The 27,287-nt window shown below is 38.2% G+C and overlaps 1 protein-coding gene and 1 non-coding gene across 2 annotated transcripts; both read left to right on the top strand.

Annotated features, from left to right (window-relative positions):
- Positions 1-9,430: 9,430 nt before the first annotated feature.
- On the top strand, positions 9,431-9,982 carry LOC107646898 (uncharacterized). Its single transcript, XM_016351040.1, has 2 exons — positions 9,431-9,565; positions 9,674-9,982. The coding sequence occupies exons 1-2, from the start codon at positions 9,431-9,433 to the stop codon at positions 9,980-9,982; spliced, it is 444 nt and encodes a 147-aa protein (XP_016206526.1).
- A 3,662-nt stretch (positions 9,983-13,644) lies between these two features.
- LOC148555815 (small nucleolar RNA R71) lies at positions 13,645-13,751 on the top strand. The gene has a single exon (XR_015886537.1). It is a non-coding gene; the product is annotated as a small nucleolar RNA R71 (small nucleolar RNA).
- Positions 13,752-27,287: the final 13,536 nt, after the last annotated feature.

The following is a 27,287-nucleotide window of genomic DNA, read 5'->3' as shown; positions in this document are numbered from 1 at the left end:
GAAGACAGGGAGAAAGCAGAGATTCAGAAGACAAAGCATCTCCAAAACTCCAACATATTCTCTATTACTACATACCAAGTATTTATTTTATGTTCCCTTGTTCATTTGAAAGTCAACTGATAATTATAATTGACCTCCTTACTGGGATTTACAAGATAACCAGAGATTGCTTCAAACCAACAATCTCCGTGGGATTCGACCCTTACTCACGTAATATATTACTTGGACGACCCAGTGCACTTGCTGGTTAGTGGTACGAATTGTGAAAAGTGTGATTCACAATTCGTGCACAAAGTTTTTGGCGCCGTTGCCGGGAATTGTTTGTGTTTGAACAACTAAAGGTTTATTTTGTTGCTTAGATTAGGAATAATTTATTTTTGTTGCTATAGAGTCATCAAATTCTGAGTCCTTTATTTCCTTTTCAAAAATTTTTCAAAAATATTATTTTTCTTTATTAATTTTTAATTTTTTTTGTGAGTTTAGTGTGTTGTTCTATGTTTGGTGTCAATTGCATATTCTATATTTTTCTTTTAAATTTTCGAAGTTGTGTTCTTTGATTTTCAAGTTGTTCTTGTTTATTTGTCTTGTTTGATTTTTAGTTTTTCTTGTTCTGTGTCTTTTCTTGTTTTTCTTGTGTTTTTCCAAAGCATTAGTCTTCAAAAAGGAATTTATTTTTAGTTAGTGAAAATATACCTCTTCAAAACAAGTGTTACATTTACAGCTCAATTGGCTAGAGCATTGGTTTATGTTCTTGATGATTGGGCACCGGTTCTATTAAAAATCTTTTTCAAAAATAATTTTTCTTGATTTAATCTTGTGCCAAACTTAAAGTTTGGTGTTTTCTTGTTAATCTTTATATAATTTTCGAAAAATTATTTTGGTCTTCTAAAAATTTGAAGTTTGGTGTTCTTTCTTTTGTTCTTGGTGTTCTTGTGAATCTTCAAAGTGTTCTTGAGTATTCTTTGTGTTTTGATCTTAAAATTCTTAAGTTTGGTGTTCCTTGGTGTTTTTCCTCCAAAATTTTTGAAAACAAGGAGCATTAGATCTAAAAATTTTAAGTCTTGTGTCTTTTATGTGTTTTTCTCTTTCATCATAAAATTCAAAATTCAAAAAAAAATATATCTTTTCTAACTATTTTTAAACCATATTTTCGAATTTTTTTTATAAAAATTCAGATTTTAATTTCAAAATTTTTCAAATCTTATCCTTTTAAAATTTTTTTTTTTTATCTTTTTCAAAACAAATCTATATCTTTTCCTTCTTAAAATCTTTTCAACTCATAAATATCTTTTTCAAATATTCACAATATCTTTTTCAAAACAAATTTATCTTTTTCAAATATCTTTTATATTTTTTTTTAATTTTCAATTACATCTTTTTCCTATCATATTTATCTTTTACAAATCATATCTTCTATCTTATCTTTTCTCATAATTTTCGAATTACTTGGGTTGACTTGGTCAAAATTTTTCAAATCATATCTTTTTCAAAACTTTCTAACCAATTTTTTTTACTTTCTCTCTCTCCATTTTTCGAAAATCTTCACCCATTTTTATTTATTTTATTTTAATTTATTTTATTTTCAAAATAAATAAATAAATAAATAAAAATATTTTTTCTCTATTTTACATCATCTCCCTTTCTCCATCATGGATCTAAGTGGAAATGAACAGTCCAGAAGGACTCTGGGGTCATATGCTAACCCCACCACTACTTCATATGGGAGTAGTATCATTATACCTTCCATTGGAGTCAGTAGCTTTGAGTTGAATCCTCAGCTCATTATCATGGTGCAGCAAAGTTGCTAGTATTCCAGTCTTCCACAGGAAGAACCTACAGAGTTTCTGGCACAGTTTTTACAAATTGCTGACATAGTACATGATAAGGAAGTAGATCAGGATGTCTACAGATTATTACTGTTCCCATTTGCTGTAAAAGACCAAGCTAAGAGGTGGTTAAATAACCAACCTAAGGCTAGCATAAAGACATGGAAACAGCTGACAGAAAAATTCCTGAATCAATACTTTCCCCCAAAACGGATGACACAGCTAAGGCTGGACATCCAAGACTTTAAACAAGGAGATAATGAATCTCTTTATGATGCCTGGGAGAGATACAGAGAGATGCTAAGAAATTGCCCCTCTGAGATGTTTTCAGAGTGGGTTCAGCTAGACATCTTCTATTATGAGCTTACAGAAAGAGCTCAGATGTCTCTAGACTACTCAGCTGGTGGATCTATCCACATGAGGAAGACAATTGAAGAAGCTCAAGAGCTCATTGATACAGTTGCCAGAAATCAGCATCTATACTTAAGCAGCGAACCTTCCATGAAAGAAGAGGCTAAAACAGTGACTACTAAACTCAGTCCTGCTGAACAAGCTACTGAATTCAATCAGCAATTGGATTTTCTAACAGAACAGTTAGCCGAATTTAAGGAGAGACTACAAGAGACAAGGATGGCTAATATAAATATGGAAGAACAATTAAAGCAAACAAAGCAACAGCTGTCAAAACAAATAACAGAAGAATGCCAAGCAGGTCAATTAAGAAGTGGGAAAACATCAAATACCCCACCTCAAGGCAGCAGGAAGCCAAGAAATGAGCAAACTACCCAAATTCCATCTGAGGACAGTAAGAGCCCAGGGAAAAATAATTCTGGCGCTAAAACGCCAAAAATTGGGTGGAAGGCTGGCGCTGAACGCCCAAACCATGCTCAGGACTGGCGTTCAACGCCAGAAACTAGCAAGGAACTGGCGTTGAACGCCCAAAGGAAGCACAGTTCTGGCGTTCAGACGCCAGGAACAGATGAGGAGATGGCGTCTAACGCCACTCCAGCTTCCAACCCTGGCTTTCAAATGCCAATGAGGGATCAGACACCTGCAAGTGCTGATAATAAATCCCTCAAGAAAGCTTCTCAACCTACCTCTATAGGAAATAAACCTGCAGCAACTAAGGTTGAGGAATACAAAGCCAAGATGCCTTATCCTCGAAAACTCCGCAAAGAGGAGCAGGATAAGCAATTTGCCCGCTTTGCAGACTATCTCAGGACTCTTGAAATAAAGATTCCGTTTGCAGAGGCACTTGAGCAAATACCCTCTTATGCCAAGTTCATGAAAGATATCTTGAGTCATAAGAAGGATTGGAGAGAAACTGAAAGAGTTCTCCTCACTGAAGAATGCAGTGCAGTCATTCTGAAAAGCTTCCCAGAAAAGCTTAAAGATCTCGAGAGCTTTATGATACCATGCATATGAGAGGGTAACTGCACCAAGATAGCTCTATGTGATCTTGGGGCAAGTATCAACCTAGTCCCTGCATCCACTATCAGAAAGCTTGGCTTGACTGAAGAGGTCAAACCAACCCGGATCTGACTTCAACTTGCTGATGGCTCCATTAAATACCCATCAGGCATAATTGAGGACATGATTGTCAAGGTTGGGCCATTTGCCTTCCCTACTGACTTTGTAGTGCTGGAAATGGACGAGCACAAGAGTGCAACTCTCATTCTAGGAAGACCATTCCTAGCAACTGGACGAACCCAAATTGACGTCCAAAAAGGGGAGATAACCCTGAGAGTCAATGAGGATGAGTTTAAGTTGAATGTTGTCAAAGCTATGCAACATCCAGACACATCAGACGACTGCCTGGGCATTGATATTATTGACTCCCTGGTGGAAGAGGTCCATATGACTGAGAGTCTCGAATCAGAGCTAGAGGACACTTTTAAAGATGTTCAGCCAGATCTGGAGGAACCAGAGGAAATAAAAGAACCTCTGAAAACTCCTCAGGAAGAGGAGAAACCTCCTAAACCCGAGCTCAAACCACTACTACCATCCCTGAAATATGTATTTCTGGGAGAAGGTGACACTTTTCCTGTAATCATAAGCTCTGCTTTAGGGCCACAGGAAGAGAAAGTACTAATTCAGGTGCTAAGGACACACAAGACAGCTCTTGGGTGGTCCATAAGTGATCTTAAGGGCATTAGCCCTGCCAGATACATGCACAAGATCCTATTGGAGGATGATGCTAAGCCAGTGGTTCAATGACAGAGGCGGCTAAATCCCGCCATGAAGGAGGTGGTGCAGAAAGAGGTCACTAAGTTACTAGAGGCTGGGATTATCTATCCTATTTCTGATAGCCCCTAGGTGAGCCCTGTCCATGTTGTCCCTAAGAAGGGAGGAATGACAGTGGTTCATAATGAAAAGAATGAACTGGTTCCTACAAGAACAGTTACAGGGTGGCGTATGTGTATTGACTACAGAAGGCTCAATACAGCCACCAGGAAGGATCATTTTCCTTTACCATTCATAGACCAGATGCTAGAGAGACTAGCAGGTCATGAATATTACTGCTTTTTGGATGGCTATTCAGGTTACAACCAAATTGCAGTGGATCCTCAAGACCAAGAGAAAATAGCATTCACATGTCATTCTGGAGTGTTTGCCTACAGAAGGATGCCTTTTGGTCTGTGTAACGCACCTGCAACCTTTCAGAGGTGCATGCTCTCTATCTTCTCTGATTTGGTAGAGAAGTTTCTGGAAGTCTTCATGGATGACTTTTCAGTATTTGGAGACTCATTCAGCTCCTGCCTTAACCATTTAGCACTTGTTCTGAAAAGATGCCAAGAGACCAACCTAGTTTTAAACTGGGAAAAATGTCACTTTATGGTGACTGAAGGGATTGTCCTTGGGCATAAAATTTCAAACAATGGAATAGAGGTGGATCAAGCTAAATTTGAAGTAATTAAAAAATTACCACTACCTGCCAATGTTAAGGCAATCAAAAGCTTTCTGGGGCATGCAGGATTCTATAGGAGGTTTATAAAGGATTTTTCAAAAATTACAAAACCTCTGAGCAATCTGCTAGCTGCTGACACGCCATTTGTGTTTGACACAAAGTGTCTGCAGGCGTTTGAGACCCTGAAAGCTATGCTGGTCACAGCACCAGTTATTTCTGCACCAGACTGGACATTACCCTTCGAACTAATGTGTGATGCAGTGACCATACCATTGGTGCAGTATTGGGACAGAGGCATAACAAGCTTCTGCATGTCATTTATTATGCTAGCAGTGTTTTAAATGATGCCCAGAAAAATTACACAACCACAGAAAAAGAATTACTTGCAGTGGTTTATGCCATTGACAAGTTTAGATGCTACTTAGTAGGATCAAAAGTGATTGTGTACACTGACCATGCTGCTCTTAAATATCTACTCACAAAGCAGTATTCAAAGCCCAGGCTCATAAGATGGGTGTTGCTTCTGCAAGAGTTTGATATAGAAATAAGAGACAGAAAAGGAACAGAGAATCAAGTAGCTGATCACCTGTCCTGGATAGAACCAGTAGCAGGAGCATCCCTCCCTCCTGCTGAGATCTCTGAAACTTTTCTGGATGAGCAATTATTTGCTATTTAGGAAGCTCTGTGGTTTGCAGACATTGCAAACTATAAGACACAAGGTTCTCCTTCTATAACCATGGAGAGGAAGCATGAAAAGCTTCTCTCACTGCAGAGTCAACCAAAGCCCCCAAAGTCAAACTCTAAGTTTGGTGTTGGAAGGCCACAACCAAACTCTAAGTTTGGTGTTGAACCCCCACATTCAAACTCTAAGTTTGGTGTTGGGAGGTCCCAACCTTGCTCTGATTATCTGTGAGGCTCCATGAGAGCTCACTGTCAAGCTATTGACATTAAAGAAGTGCTTGTTGGGAGGCAACCCGATGTTATTTAATTATATCTATTTATTTTCCATGGCTATTTTATGTTTTCTTTAGGTTGATGATCATGTGAAGTCACAAAAACAAATGGAAAATCAAAAACAGAATGAAAAACAGCACACCGTGGAGGAAGATCATTCTGGCGTTTAAATGCCAGAAACAAGCATCTGTCTGGCATTTAATGCCAGAAACAAGCATCAGTCTGGCGTTAAACGCCAGAAACAGGCTACATTTGGGTGTTTAATGCCAGAAACAGGTAGCAGTCTGGCATTAAACGCCAGGATTGCACAGTAAGGGAATTTTGTACGCCTAATTAGAGCAGGGATGCTAAATCCTTGACCCCACTGGATCTGTGTACCCCATAGGATCCCCACCTACCTCACCATTCAAATTCAAACCATTTCCCTCCCAAACCTACCCATTCACACACTTCCATCTCCACCATCTTCTCCATTTCTTTCTTCTTTTGCTGGAGGACAAGCAAACCTTTTAAGTTTGGTGTGGTAAAAGCATTGCTTTTGTTTTTCCATAATTCAGTGGTAGAGCAATTGACTGCAAATCAAAGAGCTATGAGGAAAGAGCAACAAAGGCAAGGAAGAGACATAGAGGATCTCAAGAGCACTATTGGTTCTTCAAGAAGAGGAAGACGCCAACCTCATTACGGTGGAACCATTCCTTAATCTCCTTGTTCTTATTTTCCTGTTTTTCGTTTACTATGCTTCATGTTTAATTATGTTTGTGTCTTTACTATATGATCACTAGTATCTAAGTGTCTATGTCTTAAAGATATGAATGTCCTATGAATCCATCACCTTTCTTAAATGAAAACTGTTTTCTGAAAAAGAAAAAGAAGTACGTGAATTTCGAATTTTAAAATAGTTTAATTATTTTTATGTGGTGGCAATACTTTTTGTTTTCTGAATGAATACTTGAACAGTGCATATTTCTTTTGAATTTGTTGTTTATGAATGTTAAAATTGTTGGCTCTTGAAAGAATGATGAAAAAGGATAAATATTATTTGATAATCTGAAAAATCATAAAAATGATTCTTGAAGCAAGAAAAAGCAATGAAGAACAAAACTTGCAGAAAAAAAAAAGCAAGCAGAAAAAGCCAAAAGCTCTTTAAACCAAAAGGCAAGAGCAAAAAGCCAATAGTCCTTAAAGCCAAAAGGCAAGGGTAATAAAAAGGAATAGGAGGGCCTAGAGGAATAAAATCCTAGCCTTAGCGGCTAAACCAAGCTGTCCCTAACTATGTGCTTGTGGCGTGAAGGTGTCAAGTGAAAACTTGAGACTGAGCGGTTAAAGTCGAGGTCCAAAGCAAAAAAAAAAAAACAGAGTGTGCTTAAGAACCCTGGACACCTCTAATTGGGGACTTTAGCAAAGCTAAGTCACAATCTGAAAAGGTTCACCCAGTTATGTGTCTGTGGCATGTATGTATCCGGTGGTAATACTGGAAAACAGAGTGCTTAGGGCCACGGCCAAGACTCATAAAGTAGCTGTGTTCAAGAATCAACATACTGAACTAGGAGAATCAATAACACTATCTAAATTCTGAGTTCCTATAGATGCCAATCATTCTGAACTTCAAAGGATAAAGTGAGATGCCAAAACTGTTCAGAAGTAAAAAGCTAATAGCCCCGCTCATCTGATTAACACTGATCTTCATAGATGTTTTTGGAATTCATTGTATATTCTCTTCTTTTTATCCTACTTTGTTTTTAGTTGCTTGGGGACAAGCAACAATTTAAGTTTGGTGTTGTGATGAGCGGATAATTTATACGCTTTTTGGCATTGTTTTTACTTAGATTTTAGTATGATTTAGTTGGTTTTTTGTATATTTTTATTAGTTTTTTTATTAAAAATCACATTTCTGGACTTTACTATGAGTTTGTGTGTTTTTCTGTGATTTCGGGTATTTTCTGGCTGAAATTGAGGGAGCTGAGCAAAAATCTGATTCAGGCTGAAAAAGGACTGCTGATGTTGTTGGATTCTGACCTTCCTGCACTCAAAGTGGATTTTCTGGAGCTACAGAACTACGAATGGCGCGCTCTCAATTGCGTTGGAAGGTAGACATCCAGGGCTTTCCAGCAATATATAATAGTCCATACGTTTCTCAAGGATAGACGATGTAAACTGGCGTTCAACGCCAGTTCCATGTTGCAGTCTGGCGTCCAGCGCCAGAAACAAGTTACAAGTTGGAGTTCAACGCCAGAAACAGGTTACAACCTGGCGTTGAATGCCCAAAACAGCCCAGGCACGTGAGAAGCTTAAGTCTCAGCCCCAGCACACACCAAGTGGGCCCCAAAAGTGGATTTCTGCACTATCTATCATAGTTTACTCATTTTCTGTAAACCTAGGTTACTAGTTTAGTATTTAAACAACTTTTAGAGATTTATTTTGGATCTTATGACATTTTAGATCTGAACTTTGTAATCTCTGACGGCATGAGTCTCTAAACTCCATTGTTGGGGGTGAGGAGCTCTGCTGTGTTTCGATGAATTAATGCAACTATTTCTGTTTTCTATTCAAACACGCTTGTTTCTATTTAAGATGTTCATTCGCACTTCAATATGATGGATGTGATGATCCGTGACAGTCATCACCATTCTCAACCTATGAATGCGTGCCTGACAACCACCTCCGTTCTACTTTCGATTGAATGAATATCTCTTGGATTCCTTAATCAGAATCTTCGTGGTATAAGCTAGAATCCATTGGCAGCATTCTTGAGAATCCAGAAAGTCTAAACCTTGTCTGTGGTATTCCGAGTAGGATTCAGGGATTGAATGACTGTGACGAGCTTCAGACTCGCGAGTGTTGGGCGTAGTGACAGACACAAAAGAATCAATGGATCCTATTCTGACATGATCGAGAACCGACAGATAATTAGCCGTGCGGTGACAGCGCACCTGGACCTTTTTCACTGAGAGGACGGATGGTAACCATTGACAACGGTGATCCACCAACACACAGCTTGCCATAGGAGGAACCTTGCGTGCGTGAAGAAGAAGACAGGGAGAAAGCAGGGAATCAGAAGATAAAGCATCTCCAAAACTCCAGCATATTCTCCATTACTGCATACCAAGTATTTATTTTATGTTCCCTTGTTCATTTGCAAGTCAACTGATAATTATAATTGACCTCCTGACTGAGATTTACAAGACAACCAGAGATTGCTTCAAACCAACAATCTCCGTGGGATTCGACCCTTACTCACGTAAGGTATTACTTCGACGACCCAGTGCACTTGCTGGTTAGTGGTACAAATTGTGAAAAGTGTGATTCACAATTCGTGCACCAAAGAGCTAACAAAGTTTTATACAGGAAGCCAAAGCCTCATTCAAGAACCTGGAGATGCAAATAAACAAAAAAGACCAGCAAACACCTGAACAAACCCCACCTAGCAATATGGCCCGTGAGTGCAGGGAGGAATCTCAGGAAGTTCGATTAAGGAGCAAGAAGCCGTTAACCACTCAATCTATGAAGAGTGAGAAACTCGGTGAAAAAGAGACACCGGAGCAGGAAATTACAGAGACAGAGAGTACCAAGGAGGGGGCTGAACGCCCATGAATACTCAAAGAAAACCCTCTCCAGGCACCCTGAAAATCCCTTTCCAGTGACTCTTGACATAAATCTTGTACTACCCAAGGCCCCGGGGTACAAAGCCAAATTACCATACCCATTGAAACTTCAAAAAGCAGAAAAAGACAAGCAATTATCCATGTTTTTGGAAGTCTTTCGGAAGCTTGAGATCAACATCCCCTTTGTAAAGGCCCTTGAGCAAATGCCTCTTTATGGCAAGTTCATGAAGGAGTTGTTGAGAAACAAGAGGTATTGGAAAGAAGTTGAGACAATGGTACTTACTAAGGAATGCAGTGCAATCATCTAGAAGAATCTCCCTAAGAAACTGCAGGATCCTAAAAGTTTTGTGATTCCTTGTACCATTGGAAACACCCCTATTCAGGAGGCTTTGTGTGATCTTGTAGCAAGCATCAACCTTATGCCATTATCATTAATGAGAAAGCTCCAAATTGATGAAGTAAAGCCTACCCCTATTTGTCTCCAACTTGCTGACTACTTTATCAAGTACCCTTTTGGAGTGGTGGAGAATCTACTTGTGAAAGTAGGGTCTTTTATCTTCCTTTCTAACTTTGTGATATTGAATATAGAAGAGGATAAGAATGCATCCATTATTCTTGGAAGACCCTTCTTAGCCACAACAGGAGCCCTTATAGATGTTCAGAAGGGTGAAGTAACTCGGAGGGGTCAATGAAGAGGAGATTGTGCTAAATTTTTTAGAAGCTCTGCAACATCCGGATGATTCTGAAGGATGCATGAGGATCGACATCATTGAACCTCTTTCCATTTTCTCTTTCTGATCTTGGCTCTTATTTCCGGGCATCCATCATCAGGTAGCTAGAAAGGGATCTTTGGATATATTCCTTTTTCTGTCATCCACTCAAGTTGCATTTGGTGGAACCGTTATCTGAACTTCCATTGATCATAGTCATTTTCAATTTCCTCAGTAATAGGTTCCTTTCCTCTCATTCTTTTGAAACTTGAAGAAGATGCCATACTTTCATTGATGGTTACCCAAATAGAGGTTGAAGGTTTATGAAGAGGGATGACTAGTGTGATGCACTCTCGATGGAAAGGTGGTTTGGAGGCAAGGTAATATTGTGGAAGAAAGTGAATAAGAGTGATTTGTTGCACAAAAGAAAAAAGGTTGTTGGGTCTTTGGCTTTAGAGAACACAAGATCTGAATTTTTAGAGTACAAGAAGTGTGAAAACTTTAGTTCAGAGGCATGGCACAAATGAAGCCATTTAAAGCAAACTTTAATGAGGAATGGATGGTTAGGATTCCTTGGAAAAGGTTATGAATGAAGGGTGTGCATGCAAGGTTGAATGAAGACAAAAAATTGCCTCTCTATTGGGCAAGTTTTTCGGTCTTCTAAGTACCTCTTCCCAAGATGTGTAGATTTTTATTCCCAAGAAGCATCCTTCCAAGCCATGTGACCTACTTTTTGTCCTCATGCTATCTTTACCATTCATTGACTTGTCCCTTTCATTAAATTGTTCTTCTGCATACCTATCCATCTTAACAAAGCAAAGGAAGTGAATACAAATAAGAGGTGGCAAGCACATGGCAATTAATACTCATAGCTAAAAATTTGACTAGCATTCCTTATTATTGTTCAACCAACCGTGACTCCTTTTGTGCTCTTATATAGTCTTGGAGGACACCAAACTTAGTGTTTGGCTATATGGTTCAAAGGGTTACTTCCTCCAAGTAATGTCATTGAGATCTCAACGGCATTATTGTCACTCTTGGTTAAACCATCATGAGAAACACTTTATTTTTCTATTTTTACACACAAACTAAAAATTATAGACATGGTTGCACTTTCATGAATTTCAAGACTCAAAAGAAATTTGACTCTCATGACTTGTTGTTACAATATAATCACAACACTAAACTTAATGTTTGGCTATATACTCCAAGAAAACTCTTAGACATATGTTAAAATGGCAATATGATCATCATTTTTGAAAAGCATCTTAGTGTGCCTGTAGGCACACCAAACTTAGAATTGGATCATATGCTTCAAAATGTCATGGATAGTTGTCAAACTTGTCTATGAGAGCTTGAATTTATGTTAGAGCAACAATTATTATTCACACTGAAGCATTAAAAGCAAGGAAACTAAATCATGGGCTGCCTCCATGGAGCACTTCTTTAGTGTCATTAGCTTGACGGTTGGTTTACTGTTAGGGCGGATTGTAATGCCTCAAATCTTCTTTCCTCACTGTGAATCTGTCACCATTTGATTCTTTAAGAATTTCTACATGTTCCAATGAGAGGATCCTGTTGATTGTGTATACTTGAGGCAATTGAGATGGTATCACAGGAAGATGAGGGGGTATGAGTGAATGGTGGGCTGATATCACCTTGTCACCTAGTGAGAAATCCTCAGTGGGAATTTTCTTATTCCTCTATCTCCTTGGTACTTTCTTCCCCATTTTCCTCTCTTCTTTAAGTAGTGCTTTAGAAGCTCTTATGTTGGAGTGATCTTTGTTGATTGATTCCCTTGGTTCCTGTTGTTTCAGCTCCACCTCTAGTATCCTTGGTTGCTTCATCTCTTGAGCTTCTTGTTTATCCACCAAGGAAAGCTCCAGAGGCTTGGCTGGTGGTTCATTGTTGTTCTCCTTCAAAGAGCTCTCACTGTACTCTTCCTTTAATTCCTTGCTCTCTTGTTCAGACTCATACATGGGTTTGAAGACATGGAAAGTGAGCTTCTCATCATGTATTCTCAGTATCAACTCTCCTTGTTCTACATCAATGAGTACTCTACCAGTGGCCAAGAATGGTCTCCCTAAGATGATCGGGTGAGGATGGCCCTCTTCCATTTCAAGAACGACAAAGTCATTGGGGAGAAAGTAATTTTCCACTTTGACCAGAACATTCTCGACTACTCCTTCAGCTTGCTTCTGAGTCTTGTAAGCCAATTGGATGATTACATCTGTGGACTTAAGCTTATTGATTTTCAATCTCTTCATGAAAGATAGAGGCATCACATTTATGCTGGCTCCCAGATCATAGAATCCTCTATCAATCATGGTGTCTCCTATAGCACAGGGGATGTGGAAGCTTCTCGGATCCCCTTTCTTTATGGGTAATGCCTTCTGAATGAGAGCACTACATTCCTTGTTCATCACCACTGTTTGGCCACCCTTTAGGTTGCTCTTCCTAGCTAGTAACTCCTTCATCCACTTAATACAAGTAGGCATCTGTTTGAGGATTTCGAGGAAGGGAATGTTGACATGAAGAGTCTTAAATACATCCAAGAATTTGGTTTATGTTCTCCCTTTCTCATTGCCCCTGAGTCTTTGTGGGAATGGTGCTTGTGGCGCATATGGCTGCAGGGTTTTTTTCTCTTTTGATTCTCTCCCTTGGGTAGGATCAGTCCTTTGTTCAATCCCTTCTTTCTTCTCCTCTGAAACTTTTTTATTGTGTTCTGTAGTATTGCTAATTTCTTCCTTCCAAACCTCCTCACTTGCGAGGTTTATTGCTTTACATTCTTCCCATCTCACATTTTGTGTTCCTCCTCTTAGATTCTTCTCAGTGTCACTTGGGAAGCTATCAGTGGACTTGGGAATTTGTTGAGATAGGTATCCCACTTATGACTCAAGATGCTTAATAAGTTCTCCTTGACTTTTCACACTCATCCTCACTTCCTCCTTGAATATTTTGTTATCTTCAGTCTCCCTGCAAAGATTTTCAAGCATAGCTTCGATCTTGGAGAATCTGTCATCAGATGGTGGGTTGGAAGTGGGGTGTGATGCTAATTGTTTTGGCTTTGATAGGGTGGCTATGAATAAGTATTTTGTGTGGTCTGATATTGTCTTTGGTTGGAGTGTTGGTGAGTGGAGTTGTTATAATGGTTTGGATTGTGAGGTCTGTGGTTTTGGTTTTGGTTTTGTTGGTTTTTTCACCCAAAGTTTGGGTGGTTCTTCCAACCAGGGTTATAAGTTTTAGAATATGGATCATGAGCTTGTCTAGATAAATTTCCAAGGTAATTGGCTTCATCCCAGTTAACTCCTTCATCTGTGTCCAACTCTCCTTGAGGTGATGGTTGAGTGTGGATGGCTGCAGCCTGATTCTTCTCCATTTGCTTAGTCAATTCAGCCAGTTGCTTGGTAATCTTCTTATTATGGGCCAAGATTGCATCCATATGGTTTAATTCCATGACTCTCATGTTGTTGCTTCTGTTTGAGGCATAAAAATACTCATTGTCAGCCACTGTCTCTATAACATCAATGGCTTCTTCAATGGTCTTCTTCTTGTTAAGAGAACCTCCAGATGAGTGGTCTACAGCTTTCTTTGATTCACAATTTAGCCCTTCATAAAAGATATGAAGTTGCACCCACTCATTAAACATATCAAGGGGGCATTTTCTTGTCAAATCTTTAAATCTCTCCCAGGCTTCATAAATAGTCTCATCATCCTGCTGTCTGAATGTTTGCACTTCAGTTCTCAGTCTGTTTACTTTTTGTGGAGGGTAGAACCTTACTAAGAATCTATTCACCACATCCTCCGAGGTTGTCAAGCTCTCCTTGGGAAATGATTCTAGCCATTTGGATGCTTTGTCCCTCAAAGAAAATGGAAATAGTAGCAATCTATAGGTGTCAGGATGAACACCATTAGATTTAACTGTATCACAGATCTTAGGAATGTAGTGAGATGCTGATTAGGGTCCTCTTGGGCACTTCCTCCGAAGGAACAATTGTTTTGGACGAGAGTTATGAACTGTGGCTTCAATTCGAAATTATTGGCATGGATAGTTGGCTTTTGAATGTTGCTACCATAGTTTCCTGGGTTTGGATTGATGTAGTAAACTAGAACTCTCCTCTCTTGTCCAGCAGGGTTGGCTGCGCCCTCCTCTGGCATGATTGTTCACCTGTCCTTCATGATGGTTTTCCATATCATCCTCCATGGTTACATCCAAGTCTTCCTCTTCTTCTTCTGCACCAATGGCCTTCTTTCTTCTTGCTTCCCTCCTTAATCTCAGGAAAGTTCTCTCCAGTTCACTGTCAAAAGAGGTTGAAACCTCTCTTCTACCTATCATACAAGTAGCACAACAAGCAGCAACCATCAAGTGAATATTTTACAATTAATGAAAAAGTGTGGTTAGAGCAATTGAGGCAATTAATCAAACAGTTGATGAGTTAGTGGATTAGTTTTGCTGGAAAGTAAAGAAGTAAAGAAAAATTAAAGAGAAACAACTAAAATTGCAAAAAGTAAATGTAACAGTAGAAATTGGAATTCAATTAACAAAAGAAAAGCAAATGCTCAATATAGTTATCTTCCAATTTAGTAATTTTCAATACAAAACCAATCCTCGGCAACGGCGCCATAAACTTGATTCACTCGAAAACTGTCTCTCAACGATTTTCTAACGGCAAGTGCACCGGATTGTAGTCAAGTAAAAACTCACTGTAGAGTGAGGTCGAATTCCACAGGAATTGGTTGGTTGACCAATGTTAATTGGAGAATTGTGCTAGTTGAGCGAAATCAAAATTGGGTTGAGATTGCAGAATGTAAATTTGGCGGGAAACTTAAATTGCAAGAAATTAAATGACAAAAATTAAAGTGCGATAAATTAAATAATAGAAGCTTAAATTGCATGAAATTAAATGGGAATGGGGATTAAGCATGAAATTAAAGAGTAGAATATAATGAGAATGGGTAAGATCAGAGTACGGGATTCATTGGGGTCAGGAGATGTGATAATTCTCCGGATCAAGTTCATTTTCATCTCTTCCTTAATCAATGCATTCATTGAACTTCTTGGCAATCTTAGGTGATTAGATCCCAATTCCTTGGCAATCTAATCTCTCTAAGCATGAACAATTGCCCAATTCCATGATTTAAGTGCTCATGGAAAGAGATGAAGATCGGTCACTGATTCTACCACACAAATTTATAGATCAAAGTATTGGTAGGATTACATGTCACTATATCCATCCAAACCCCAATCTAATCCAATGTGAGAAAGCAATTCTAGCATGATCTCCTCATTCCTCTTCTAAGGTTCAAAGGAGATCCAATTATGAATAGTTTCTTTCCCAAGATAACTATCCAATAGGATGAAGAACAAAAGCTTTCTAGGAAAATCAAAAGAAAAGAAAGAAGAAGAAAAATGAAAACTAATATTGATCCATTGAATTACACAAAGTTCCCTAACCCAATGAAAGGGGTTTAGTTGTTCATAGCTCTCAGAATGTGAAATGGAATTGAAAGATACATTGCAGAATTGAAAGAATTGCCGAAAATTAAAATTAGCAGAATGTCAGCATCTCTCTCTGCCAGCTAAAAGTCTTCTTACTATCTTAAATTCTAAGCTATTTATTCACTTTCTTCCATTCATCTTCAGTCTCTGAATTGGGCTTTTGGCCTTGATTGAATTGGGTTGAAGTTGCTCCAATTGGTTTCCCTTGCTGTTGAGAAGAGATCTGTTTGAATTGCAAAGTTCTGATGCTCACGTTGGAGTCCACGTTTGAGGACCAACGTTGAATCAAACGCCTCTTTGAAAATTCAGTTCTGCTTGCTGTCATTGGCGTTTGACTCAACGTTGGAGTGCCAACGTTCTTCTACCCACGCGTACGCGTGCCGTGCGCATTGGCGCCCTTGGGGTCATAATATGCAAAAAATCGCAATTCCAGTTTTGAAAGCTTTTATAAGAACGTTGGCCTCAGCGTTGGACTGGTAATGTTCCCTCCAACGTTGGCCTATCCACGCGTGCGCGTGATATACACGTTGATGAGCGGATAATTTATACCCTTTTTGGCATTGTTTTTACATAGTTTTTAGTATATTTTAATTACTTTTCATTAGTTTTTATGCAAAAATCACATTTCTGGACTTTACTATGAGTTTGTGTATTTTTCTGAAATTTCAGGTATTTTCTTGTTGAAATTGAGGCTGAGAAAGGACTGCAGATGCTGTTGGATTCTGACCCTCCTACACTCAAAGTAGATTTTCTGGAGCTACAGAAGCCCAATTTGCGCGCTCTCAATTGCGTTGGAAAGTAGACATCTTGGGCTTTCCATCAATATATAATAGTTTATACTTTGCTCTAGATTTGATAGCCCAAACTGGCATTAAACGCCAGCCAGAAACTTTCTGGCGTAAAACGCCAGAACTGGCACACTTCTTGGCGTTAAACGCCCATTTTGGCACCCAGGGTGGCGTTTAACTCCAATTTGAGGCATATGCACGTGGAAGCTTGAAAGCTTAGCCCAAACACTCACCAAGTGGGCCTCGGAAGTGGATTTCTGCACTATCTATGTAACAGCCCTGATTTTCGAGTACGCGAGATCTTTTCTAAAGGCACGGATTTCTCCGGAAGATCAGTAAAGAGAACACCTCTTCTATATCAACAAGTATCTCGATACTCATTGTCATTATGTTATCTTTAAGATAGAACCTTTTCCGAGGCAAGCTCGGCAACGCGGTCACGAAGAACCTAGTTTTTGAACTGTATCGGTTAGGAGTTTTGATTCGATTTTTCGTAAGTAGTCTCAGTTTGACGAACCAGACTCAACTCATGAGAGAAGAGAGATAATAGTATAATATTATCATTATATTTGTATTAGAAGATGCTTGAATGATATTATAAGGTTACCTGGTCTGTTTTAGTTAAAAACAGAAAATCGGTTTAACCGGGTTTACGGTTTACTGGTGTAGCTTAGCACCAGCACTCTCTGATGAATTTAGCAATGCTAAGGCCTCATTATACATGTTCTATTCTCATAATAAATATGTTACTAGTGTCATTTATGCTAGTAGCTCAGAAAATAATTTTTAGAGATGTTTTTACGAGTGTTTCGATACACCTAGTTTTAGTAGTTATACACCAGAGATATTTTAATATTATTTTAATCCGCCTCCAAGCCAACCAATCACAACTCACCTTACACCCACAAGACCTCCAAGGCTGTCTCATTTCATCATTTTGGCCGAAATTGAAAGGAGAGAAAAGAGAGAAAACTTCATGAACACTTAATCTTCAAAGCTTGATTTCTTCTGAACCAAAACTCAAATGAAAACTCTGATTTCACCAAAATGATCCTCTCTTCTTCCTCTACATAATCATGTAACTTATCAAGGCTGGAAATAAGGTGAGATGGCTGTTCTTTTCCCCTTTCAATTCGGTTTTCAAGGAAAACCATGCAAAACATGTGTTTTCTTGATGTTCTTCCTTAGGAATCATGCTTAACTTGACTTGAGGGCCAAGAAACGTTAATTTCCAGAAAGTCTAAGGTGAGATATCTCTTCCTAACGTGCTGAGAGAGATTTGGTCAGTTGAGAGTTTGTGGATTTAAAGTTGTCTTTTATGTGATTTAGGAGGAAAAAGTGCTATAGGACCACCTGAAAGTCTAACTAAATTAGGAGCAGCAAAACCAGGTAGGGTTTGACGAATTTAATCTTGATTGATTGTGTTTGAGTTGTGTAATTATGATATGGTTTGGTTGTGCTTGAAATTGATTGTTTATATGAGTGATTCTTGTTGAAAATTTGGTGAAATTTTGATGAAATTTGATGAAATTCAAGCTATGAACTTGTGTTCTTGTGGCTGCTGGAAAACGAAACCCTAACCCTTAAATTGGGGTTCAATTTGTGTTAAAATCATGTAGAAAAGATGGAGTTTTAGTGGATGGGAATTTATTTTGAATTTTGGTAAAAATCGGTTGCTGAAAAGACTGAAAAACGGGTAAAAACAGAGAAAAAATCTGAAGAATTTACGAAGAACACTTTGAGTGTGATGAAGAACAATGAAGAACAGGTTTTAGATCTTTAAAAGGGCAAGGAAGTAATTATTTTGGTGTTTGAGGGGTTATTTGGTAATTTCTGAAAGTTAGGGTGGTTAAAGTTGAAATATAAAAAGTTACGGGTGGTAAAAAGTGAATTTTAAAGGTTAAAAGTAAAAGGTAAGTTAATTTTCGAAAATTAATGATAAAATAATAAATAATAATAAAATATTAAATAATAATATTTAATTAAAAATAATATTTTAATAAAAATAATGAAATAAAGCGGAAAAGGCAGTTTTCTGTGAAAGCTTTAGAAAGACAACTTTAAGTGTAGAATCTCATAATTACCTTCAAAAAACACCTAGGGAGTGGTAATAACATGATAGTGAGGCAAAGATAAAGGAGAGATAAAAAGTTAAAGAAAAGATAAAAACACAAAGAAAAGTCTGTAAAGTTTTAATGACAGAAAACAGGCAGAAATTAGTGAATGAACTAGGGCAACATAGTTAGTCCTTGAGTTGCGACTAGGGTTAGGTATTATATGAAAAGTTAAACTGTTTCAATATAGACTTAATGAACCTATACTTGGGACAGACTAACTATTCATACCGAAATTTACATAAGCTTTAAATACATACGTTAAACAGAGAAATCAGAGTAGAGTAGAGAAACACAGAAAATAGAGTAACCAGAGTAAAGTAAAGAGATAAAGAGAAAAAGAATAATATAGATACAGATGAAAAGAGTAATCAGAGAAGAGAAAAGGGATACAGATAACAGAGTAATTAAAACAGAGTAAAGAGATACAGAGAAAAGAAAAACCAGAACAGAGTAAAGAGATATAAAGAGAAGAGTATAAGAATAAAGAGTTAAGCCTTGTAGCATGATGTTCTGTTGGATGTTCATCGACTGCTTTTCCATTGGCCCTAGAGGTCCTGTAGGCCCAAGTTCACCTGCAGTGAATATCAATTGTGTATCTCAGGGTGTTGCTCCTGTAGGCCGAAGTTCACCTACAGAGAGTTGTGATATCTGTAAGCCAAAGTTCACTTACAGGGGCACTATTTCTGTAAGCCGAAGTTCACTTACGAGAGTGCTATTTCTGTAGGCCGAAGTGATGTGTTTATTCATTTGTTGCGCTAAGCCAATGCCGGATATACTTGTATGATGATCTACTGCGTGAAGGCAGTCAGATAGATAGTGGTGCGACCACTGAGAACGCTATCCTGCGGTACAGATCCATATTTTATTTTTGTAAGGCAGAGGGGTTATTTCCTGCTACAGAAGTACCGTGACCACCTGTTCCATTTCTGTAGTGGTAGAGGGGTTATTTCCTGTATACAGAAGGTGTGTCGGCGTACATCCCTGCAGTGGCAGATGTGTTATTTCCTGCGTGTAGTGGACCCTGTGGTGGCAGAGGGGTTATTTCCTGTACACAGGGGTATAGCCAATAGGAAAGCCTTATCCAGACAGAGGTTGCTAGATAACGTCGGGAGCGGGTTAGTAACCGACAGATGAGCTCATTACCTGCACTAGGGCTAGACATGCATCATACTTGGCTGTGCATTTTCCTCTGTTATGATTGTTGTATGAATGTATGCTTTCCTTGTTTGTATTCTATTCTCTGTGTCTATGTTGTATTTTCTTGTATTTTTCTGTTTGTGTTCTGTTTTCTATTTTCTATATTTCCTCTTTTTATATGTATCTTCTATTTACTGTTTCATATATTCTGCTATTTGTCTGGTAAACAACACAGAATTAATGAACTTAACTAATAACCCCGACCCTACTAAGAACTCCCAAGTTCTTACCCCTTCTCTCTCCCTTACCCCTTCAGATGGAAGCATGAATTCCCTTCCGTAATTCATTGATGATCGTACACAAAAAAGGATTCCGCTCTAGGTAGTCTTCTGAGTCTAGAGTGAACTCCGTTTCTGTTTATATGTATATACTGTGAGACCAGCCAACGTCTGCACCCCGTTCGTATGCGCACTTTAGCCTAAATCATGTGTACGAGACTCGTGTTGTGTGGCTACTTGATGAGGTACCAGAGAGACGTTATATGGCAATGTCTGATCGTGCAAAGGAGTAGCAGATGATGTTCTATCTTTTGATGACGTTCCACCTGACTTGAGTTATGAAGACTTAGAACGTACTTTCCCTTGCTTTAGTAGTTTAGAGGGACTAGGTGAGTATAGAGTCTAGGCTAGCCTAGGTGCCAGCTTAGGGACCTCTTGAACAGGTCAGGACCTGGGATGTTGTATGTATGTATATGTATATAGTTGTTATCTAGATATATCTAGGGGTGTTCTAACTAACAGTCTATATTCTAATAAAGGCTGAATCACCGAATGTTGTCAACTACTTGTGATGTATTTATGTGTGGTTGTTTATAACTGTTTCATCTGTTATTATTTGTGAATTGATTATAAATGATTCTGTTTATTAATTCAAACGTTTTCAAAAAAAAAAGTACCTCGCTAACTAACTACGCTTCTAACAATGAATCAGGCTCATATAATAAATAATAGATAATAATTAGGATGACAAATTGGTAGCACTCAGTTTCTGGTATATCCTAGGCGTACTGAAAATTGGGTCGTTACAATCTGCACTTAGTTACTCATTTTCAGTAAACCTAAATTACTAGTTTAGTATAAAAACTACTTTTAGAGATTCATTTAGGAACTCATGACATTTTTATTTCATATTGTATCTTCTACGACATGAGTCTCTAAACCCCATAGGTGGGGGTGAGGAGCTCTGCTTTGTTTCAATGGATTAATGTAATTACTATTGTTTTCTATTCAATCACGCTTGATTCTATTCTAAGATACTCACTCGTACTTCAATCTGGAGAAGATGATGATCCGTGACACTCATCATTATTCTCACATTTATGAACGCATGCCTGGCAACCACTCCCGTTCTATCTGAGCTCAACGTAGTCATTGGGCGATAGCTTGAGTGCGTATCTCTTGGGTCTCTGATCCACGGACCGAGTCCGTGAGATTAGAATCTTCGTGGTAAAGGCTAGAACCAATTGGCAGCACTCTTGGGATCCGAAAAGTCTAAACCTTGTCTGTGGTATTTCGAGTAGGATCTGGGAAGGGATGACTGTGATGAGCTTCAAACTCACAAATGTTGGGCGCAGTGACAGTGTGCAAGAGGATAGAGAGATCCTATTCTGACACTAGTGAAAACCGACAGATGATTAGCCGTGCGGTAGCTATACCTGGTATTTTTCATCCGAGACGAGCAATCTGACCGTTGATTAGCCGTGCAGAAACTGTGCCTAGTATTTTTCATCCGAGAGGATCATACAGCTTGCCATTGAAGGAAGCCATGCGTGTTTGGAGAAGAAGACAATAGGAAAGCAGAGATTCAGATGACAGAGCATCTCCGGAACCTCAACCTATTCCTCATTACTGAATCACAAGTACCATTTAATTCATGTTATTTACTTTTCATAACAAATCATTTTTATCATTAATCTCCTGACTAAGATTTAAAAGATAACCATAGCTTGCTTCAAGCCGACAATCTCCATGGGATCGACCCTTACTCACGTAAGGTATTACTTGGACGACCCAGTGCACTTGCTGGTTAGTTGTGCGGAGTTGTGAAAAGTGTGATCACAATTCCGTGCACCAAGTTTTTGGCGCCGTTTCTGTGCACTTGACGGTTCATATTTTTTAATTACATGTTCTTAGTTCTTTCTTGATCTTCAAATTGTTCTTGATAATTTTCCTTGTTTGATCTTTAGTTTTTCTTGTTTTGTGTCTTTCCCTGTTTTTCTTGTGCATTTTTGAATTATTAGTGTCCAAAGTATAAAAATTTTGAAGTTTAGTGTCCTTTGTGTTTTTATTTTCTTAGAGATTTCCAAAATTTTTTCTTGGTGTTCATCATGATCTTCAAAGTGTTCTTGGTGTTCATCTTGACATTCAAAGTTTTCTTGTTTGTTTTCTTTGGTTTGATCTAAAAATTCTAAGTTTGGTGTCATTTTATTGTTTTTCTCTTTCCTCATTAAATTCAAAAAAATAAAAAAAATATCTTTTCTCTTTATTTTAATTGAATTTTCGAAATTTACATTAAAAACAAATTCAGATTTTTATTTTAAAATTTTTATCTTATCATATCTTACTTTTAAATTTCAGAATTCAAATCTTTTTCAAAAATCATATCTTTTTCAAAATCTTATCTTATCTTATTTCAAATTCAATTTTCAAATTTCAATTAAATTCCAAAATTCAAAATTCAAATTTTAAAATTTAAATTTAAAATTTTAAAAAGTCAAACTTTTTCAAATTTTAAATCTTTTTCAAATCTTTATCTTATATTGTTGACTTTTTCAAAATTCAAAAATTTAATTTTCAAATTTAAAATTTAAATTTCAAAACTTTTTAAATTAAAAACTTATCTTCTCTTAAAATTCCTTATCTTCTCTTACCTAACTTATCTTATCTTTTCTAATCTTTAAAATTTTAAAATCATATCTTTTTCAAATCTTTTCTTTTATCTATTTTCTTACAAGTATCTTTAATTTTAAGACATATCTTTTTCAAAACTTCCTAACCAATTTCTCTCTCTTTATTTTTTGAAAATCCTCACCCACATTTTTTCAAATCTTTTTAATTAATTAATTATTTTAGTTTTCAATTTTCTTTTAATTTTTTAGCTTCTATTCGATTTTTCATTTATTTTATTTTATTTTATTTTCTTTTAATTTTGGTATAAAAAAAGAATAAAATTTTTATTTACAATCCACATCATCTCCCTTTCTCCATCATGGTCCTAAGTGGAAATGAACAGTCCAGAAGGACTCTGGGGTCATATGCTAACCCCACTACTGCCTCATATGGGAGTAGTATCTGTATACCCCGCATCAGAGCCAGCAATTTTGAGCTAAACCCTTAGCTCATTGTCATGGTGCAGCAAAATTGCCAGTATTCTGGTCTTCCACAAGAAGAACCTACTGAGTTTCTGGCACAGTTCTTTCAAATTGCTGACACAGTACGTGATAAAGAAGTAGATCAGGATGTCTACAAATTATTACTGTTCCCATTTGCTGTAAAAGATCAAGCTAAGAGGTGGTTAAATAACCAACCCACAGCAAGTAGAAGAACATGGAAATAGTTATCAGACAAATTCCTGAATCAATATTTCCCTCTAAAAAGGATGACACAACTAAGGCTGGACATCCAAGGCTTTAAACAAGAGGATAATGAATCTCTTTATAATGCCTGTGAGAGTGGTGCACGAAATTGTGATGTCCAGGCTCAAACTATTCCTAGCACGTGAGCAACTTGGTACGCGTAATCGTGATTACACATTCATAATTTGTCACAACTTCGATACAACTAACCAGCAAGTGCACTGGGTCGTCCAAGTAATACCTTACGTGAGTAAGGGTCGAATCCTACGGAGATTGTTGGTATGAAGCAAGCTATGGTCACCTTGCAAATCTCAGTCAGGCGGATATAAAATAGTCATGGAGTTTTCGAATAATAAATAATAGAATAGGGATAGAGATACTTATGTAAATCATTGGTAGGAATTTCAGATAAGCGAATGGAGATGCTTTTCGTTCCTCTGAACCTCTGCTTTCCTGCTATCTTCATCCAATCAGTCTCACTCCTTTCCATGGTTGGCTTTATGTGATACATCACCACTGTCAATGGCTACTTTCGGTCATCTCTTGGGAAAATGATCCAATGCCCTGTCACGGCACAGCTAATCGTCTGGAGGCATCACCCTTGCCAATGGCTTTATCTTATCCTCTCAGTGAATAATATGCTCACGCACCCTGTCACGGCACGGCTATTCATCTGTCAGTTCTCGATCATGTTGGAATAGGATTTACTATCCTTTTGCGTCTGTCACTAACGCCCTGCAATCGCGAGTTTGGATCTCGTCACAGTCATTCATTCATCGAATCCTACTCGGAATACCACAGACAAGGTTTAGACCTTCCGGATTCTCTTGAATGCCGCCATCATTCTAGCTTACGCCACGAAGATTTCGGTTAGGAGATCTAAGAGATATTCATTCTAGCTTATTTCATGTAGAACAGAAGTGTTTGTCAGGCACGCGTTCATAAGGGAGAAGGATGATGAGCGTCACACATAATCATCACCTTCATCACGTTCTTGGGTGCAAATGGATATCTTAGAAGCGAAATAAGATGAATTGAATGGAAAACAGTAGTACTTTGCATTAATCGTTGAGGAACAGCAGAGCTCCACACCTTAATCTATGGAGTGTAGAAACTCTACCGTTGAAAATACATAATTGAAAGGTCCAGGCATGGCCGAGAGGCCAGCCCCCATGGTCTAAGAACTATGCGTTCCCAGATGTTCCTAAGATCCTAAGGTGATCAAAAGATGCCTAATACAATAGTAAAAGGTCCTATTTATAATAAACTAGCTACTAGGGTTTACATGAGTAAGTAATTGATGTATAAATCCACTTCCTCGGCCCACTTTGTGTGTGTTTAGGCTGAGCCTGAGTGTTGCACGTGTAGAGGTCCTTCTTGGAGTTGAACACCGGCTTTTGTGCCAGTTTGGGCGTTCAACTCTGGTTTTGGCTCCTTTTCTGGCGCTGGACGCCAGATTTGGGTAGAAAACTGGTGTTGAACGCCAGTTTATGTCGTCTATTCTTGGTCAAAGTATAGACTATTATATATTTCTGGAAAGCCCTGGATGTCTACTTTCCAACGCAATTGGAAGCGCGCCATTTCAAGTTATGTAGCTCCAGAAAATCCACTTTGAGTGCAGGGAGGTCAGAATCCGACAACATCAGCAGTCCTTCTTCAACCTCTGAATCAGATTTTTGCTCAAGTCCCTTAATTTCAGCCAGAAAATACCTGAAATCACAGAAAAACACACAAACTCATAGTAAAGTCCAGAAATGTGAATTTAACATAAAAACTAATGAAAACATCCCTAAAAGTAACTAGATCCTACTAAAAACATACTAAAAACAATGTCAAAAAGCGTATAAATTATCCGCTCATCACAACACCAAACTTAAATTGTTGCTTGTCCCCAAGCAACTGAAAATCAAATAGGATTAAAAAGAAGAGAATATACTATAAATTCCAAACTATCAATGAAACAGAGCTTCAATCATATGAGCGGGACTTATAGCTTTTTGCCTCTTGAATAGTTTTGGCGTCTCACTTTATCCATTAAGGTTCAGAATGATTGGCATCTATAGGAACTTCAGATTTCGAATAGTGTTATTAACTCTCCTAGTTCAGTATGATGATTCTTGAACACAGCTTCCTTATGAGTCTTGGCCGTGGCCCTAAGCACTTTGTTTTCCAGTATTACCACCGGATACATAAATGCCACAGACACATAATTGGGTGAACCTTTTCAGATTGTGACTCAGCTTTGCTAAAGTCCCCAATTAGAGGTGTCCAGGGTTCTTAAGCACACTCTTTTTTTTTTTGCTTTGGACCTTGACTTTAACCGCTCAGTCTCAAGTTTTCACTTGACACCTTCACTCCACAAGCACATGGTTAGGGACAGCTTGGTTTAGCCGCTTAGACCAGAATTTTATTCCTTTTAGGCCCTCCTATCCACTGATGCTCAAAGCCTTGGGATCCTTTTTATTGCCCTTGCCTTTTGTTTTTAAGGGTTATTGGCTTTTTGCTCTTGCCTCTTAGTTTTAAGAGCTTTTGGCTTTTTCTGCTTGCTTTTCTTTCTATTATTTTTTCGCCTATTTTTTTTTTCTGCAAGCTTTTATTCTTTGCTGCTTTTTCTTGCTTCAAGAATCATTTTTATGATTTTTCAGATTATCAAATAACATGCCTCCTAGTCATCATTCTTTCAAGAGCCAACATATTTAACATTCTTAAACAACAACTTCAAAAGATATATGCACTGTTCAAGCATACATTCAGAAAACAAGAAGCATTGTCACCACATCAATATAATTAAGCTAAGTTCAAGGATAAATTCGAAACTCATGTACTTCTTGTTCTTTTGAATTAAAACATTTTTCATTTAAGAGAGGTGATGGATTCATAGGACATTCATATCTTTAAGACAAAGTTACTACTACTAATGATCATGTAATGAAGACACAAACATAGATAGCACATAACATAGAAAATGAAAAACAGAAGAAATAAGAACAAGGAATGAATCCACCTTAGTGATGGTGGCGTTTCCTTCTTGAGGAACCAATGATGTCCTTGAGCTCTTCTATGTCTCTTCCTTGTCTTTGTTGCTCCTCCCTCATTGCTTTTGGATCTTCTCTTATTTCATGAAGCATGATGGAGTGCTCTTGATGTTCCACCCTTAGTTGTCCCATATTGGAACTCAATTCTCCTAGGGAGGTGTTGATTTGCTCCCAATAGTTTTGTGGAGGAAAGTGCATTTGAGGCATTTCCGGAATCTCATGGTGATGAGCTTCATACGCCTCTTGAGCTCCATGAATGGGCTCTCTTGCTTGCTCTATCTTCTTCTTAGTGATGGGCTTGTCCTCTTTAATGAGGATATCTCCCTCTATGTCAATTCCAGCCGAATTGCATAGGTGGCAGATGAGGTGAGGAAATGCTAACCTTGCCATAGTGGAGGACTTGTCAGCCACCTTGTAGAGTTCTTGAGGTATAATCTCATGAACTTCCACCTCTTCTCCAATCATGATGCTATGGATCATGATGGCCCGGTCTATAGGAACTTCAGACCGGTTGCTAGTGGGAATGATTAAGCATTGAATGATCTCCAACCATCCTCTAGCTACAGGCTTGAGGTCCAATCTTCTTAGTTGAACCGGCTTGCCTTTGGAGTCAACCTTCCATTGAGCTCCTTCTACACATATGTCCATAAGGACTTGGTCCAACCTTTGATCAAAGTTGACTCTCCTTGTGTAGGGGCGTTCATCTCCTTGCATCATGGGCAAGTTAAACGCCAACCTCACATTCTCGGGACTAAAATCTAAGTATTTCTCCCGAACCATTGTAACATAGTTCTTTGGATCCGGGTTCTTACTTTGATCATGGTTCTTGGTGATCCATGCATTGGCATAGAACTCTTTAACCATTAGGATGCCGACTTGTTGGATGGGATTTGTTAGAACTTCCCAACCTCTTCTTTGAATTTCATGTCGGATCTCCGGATACTCATTTCTTTTGAGTTTGAAAGGGACCTCAGGGATCACCTTCTTCTTGGCCACAACATCATAGAAGTGGTCTTGATGGGCTTTGGAGATGAACCTTTCCATCTCCCATGACTCGGATGTGGAAGCTTTTATCT

Source organism: Arachis ipaensis, chromosome B6, assembly GCF_059453495.1.
Source record: "Arachis ipaensis isolate K30076 ecotype BB chromosome B6, ASM5945349v1, whole genome shotgun sequence".
Classification (NCBI taxonomy): domain Eukaryota; kingdom Viridiplantae; phylum Streptophyta; class Magnoliopsida; order Fabales; family Fabaceae; genus Arachis; species Arachis ipaensis.
The sequence above is the reverse complement of the archived record's forward strand: the minus strand, read 5'-3'. Positions and strand labels throughout refer to the sequence as shown.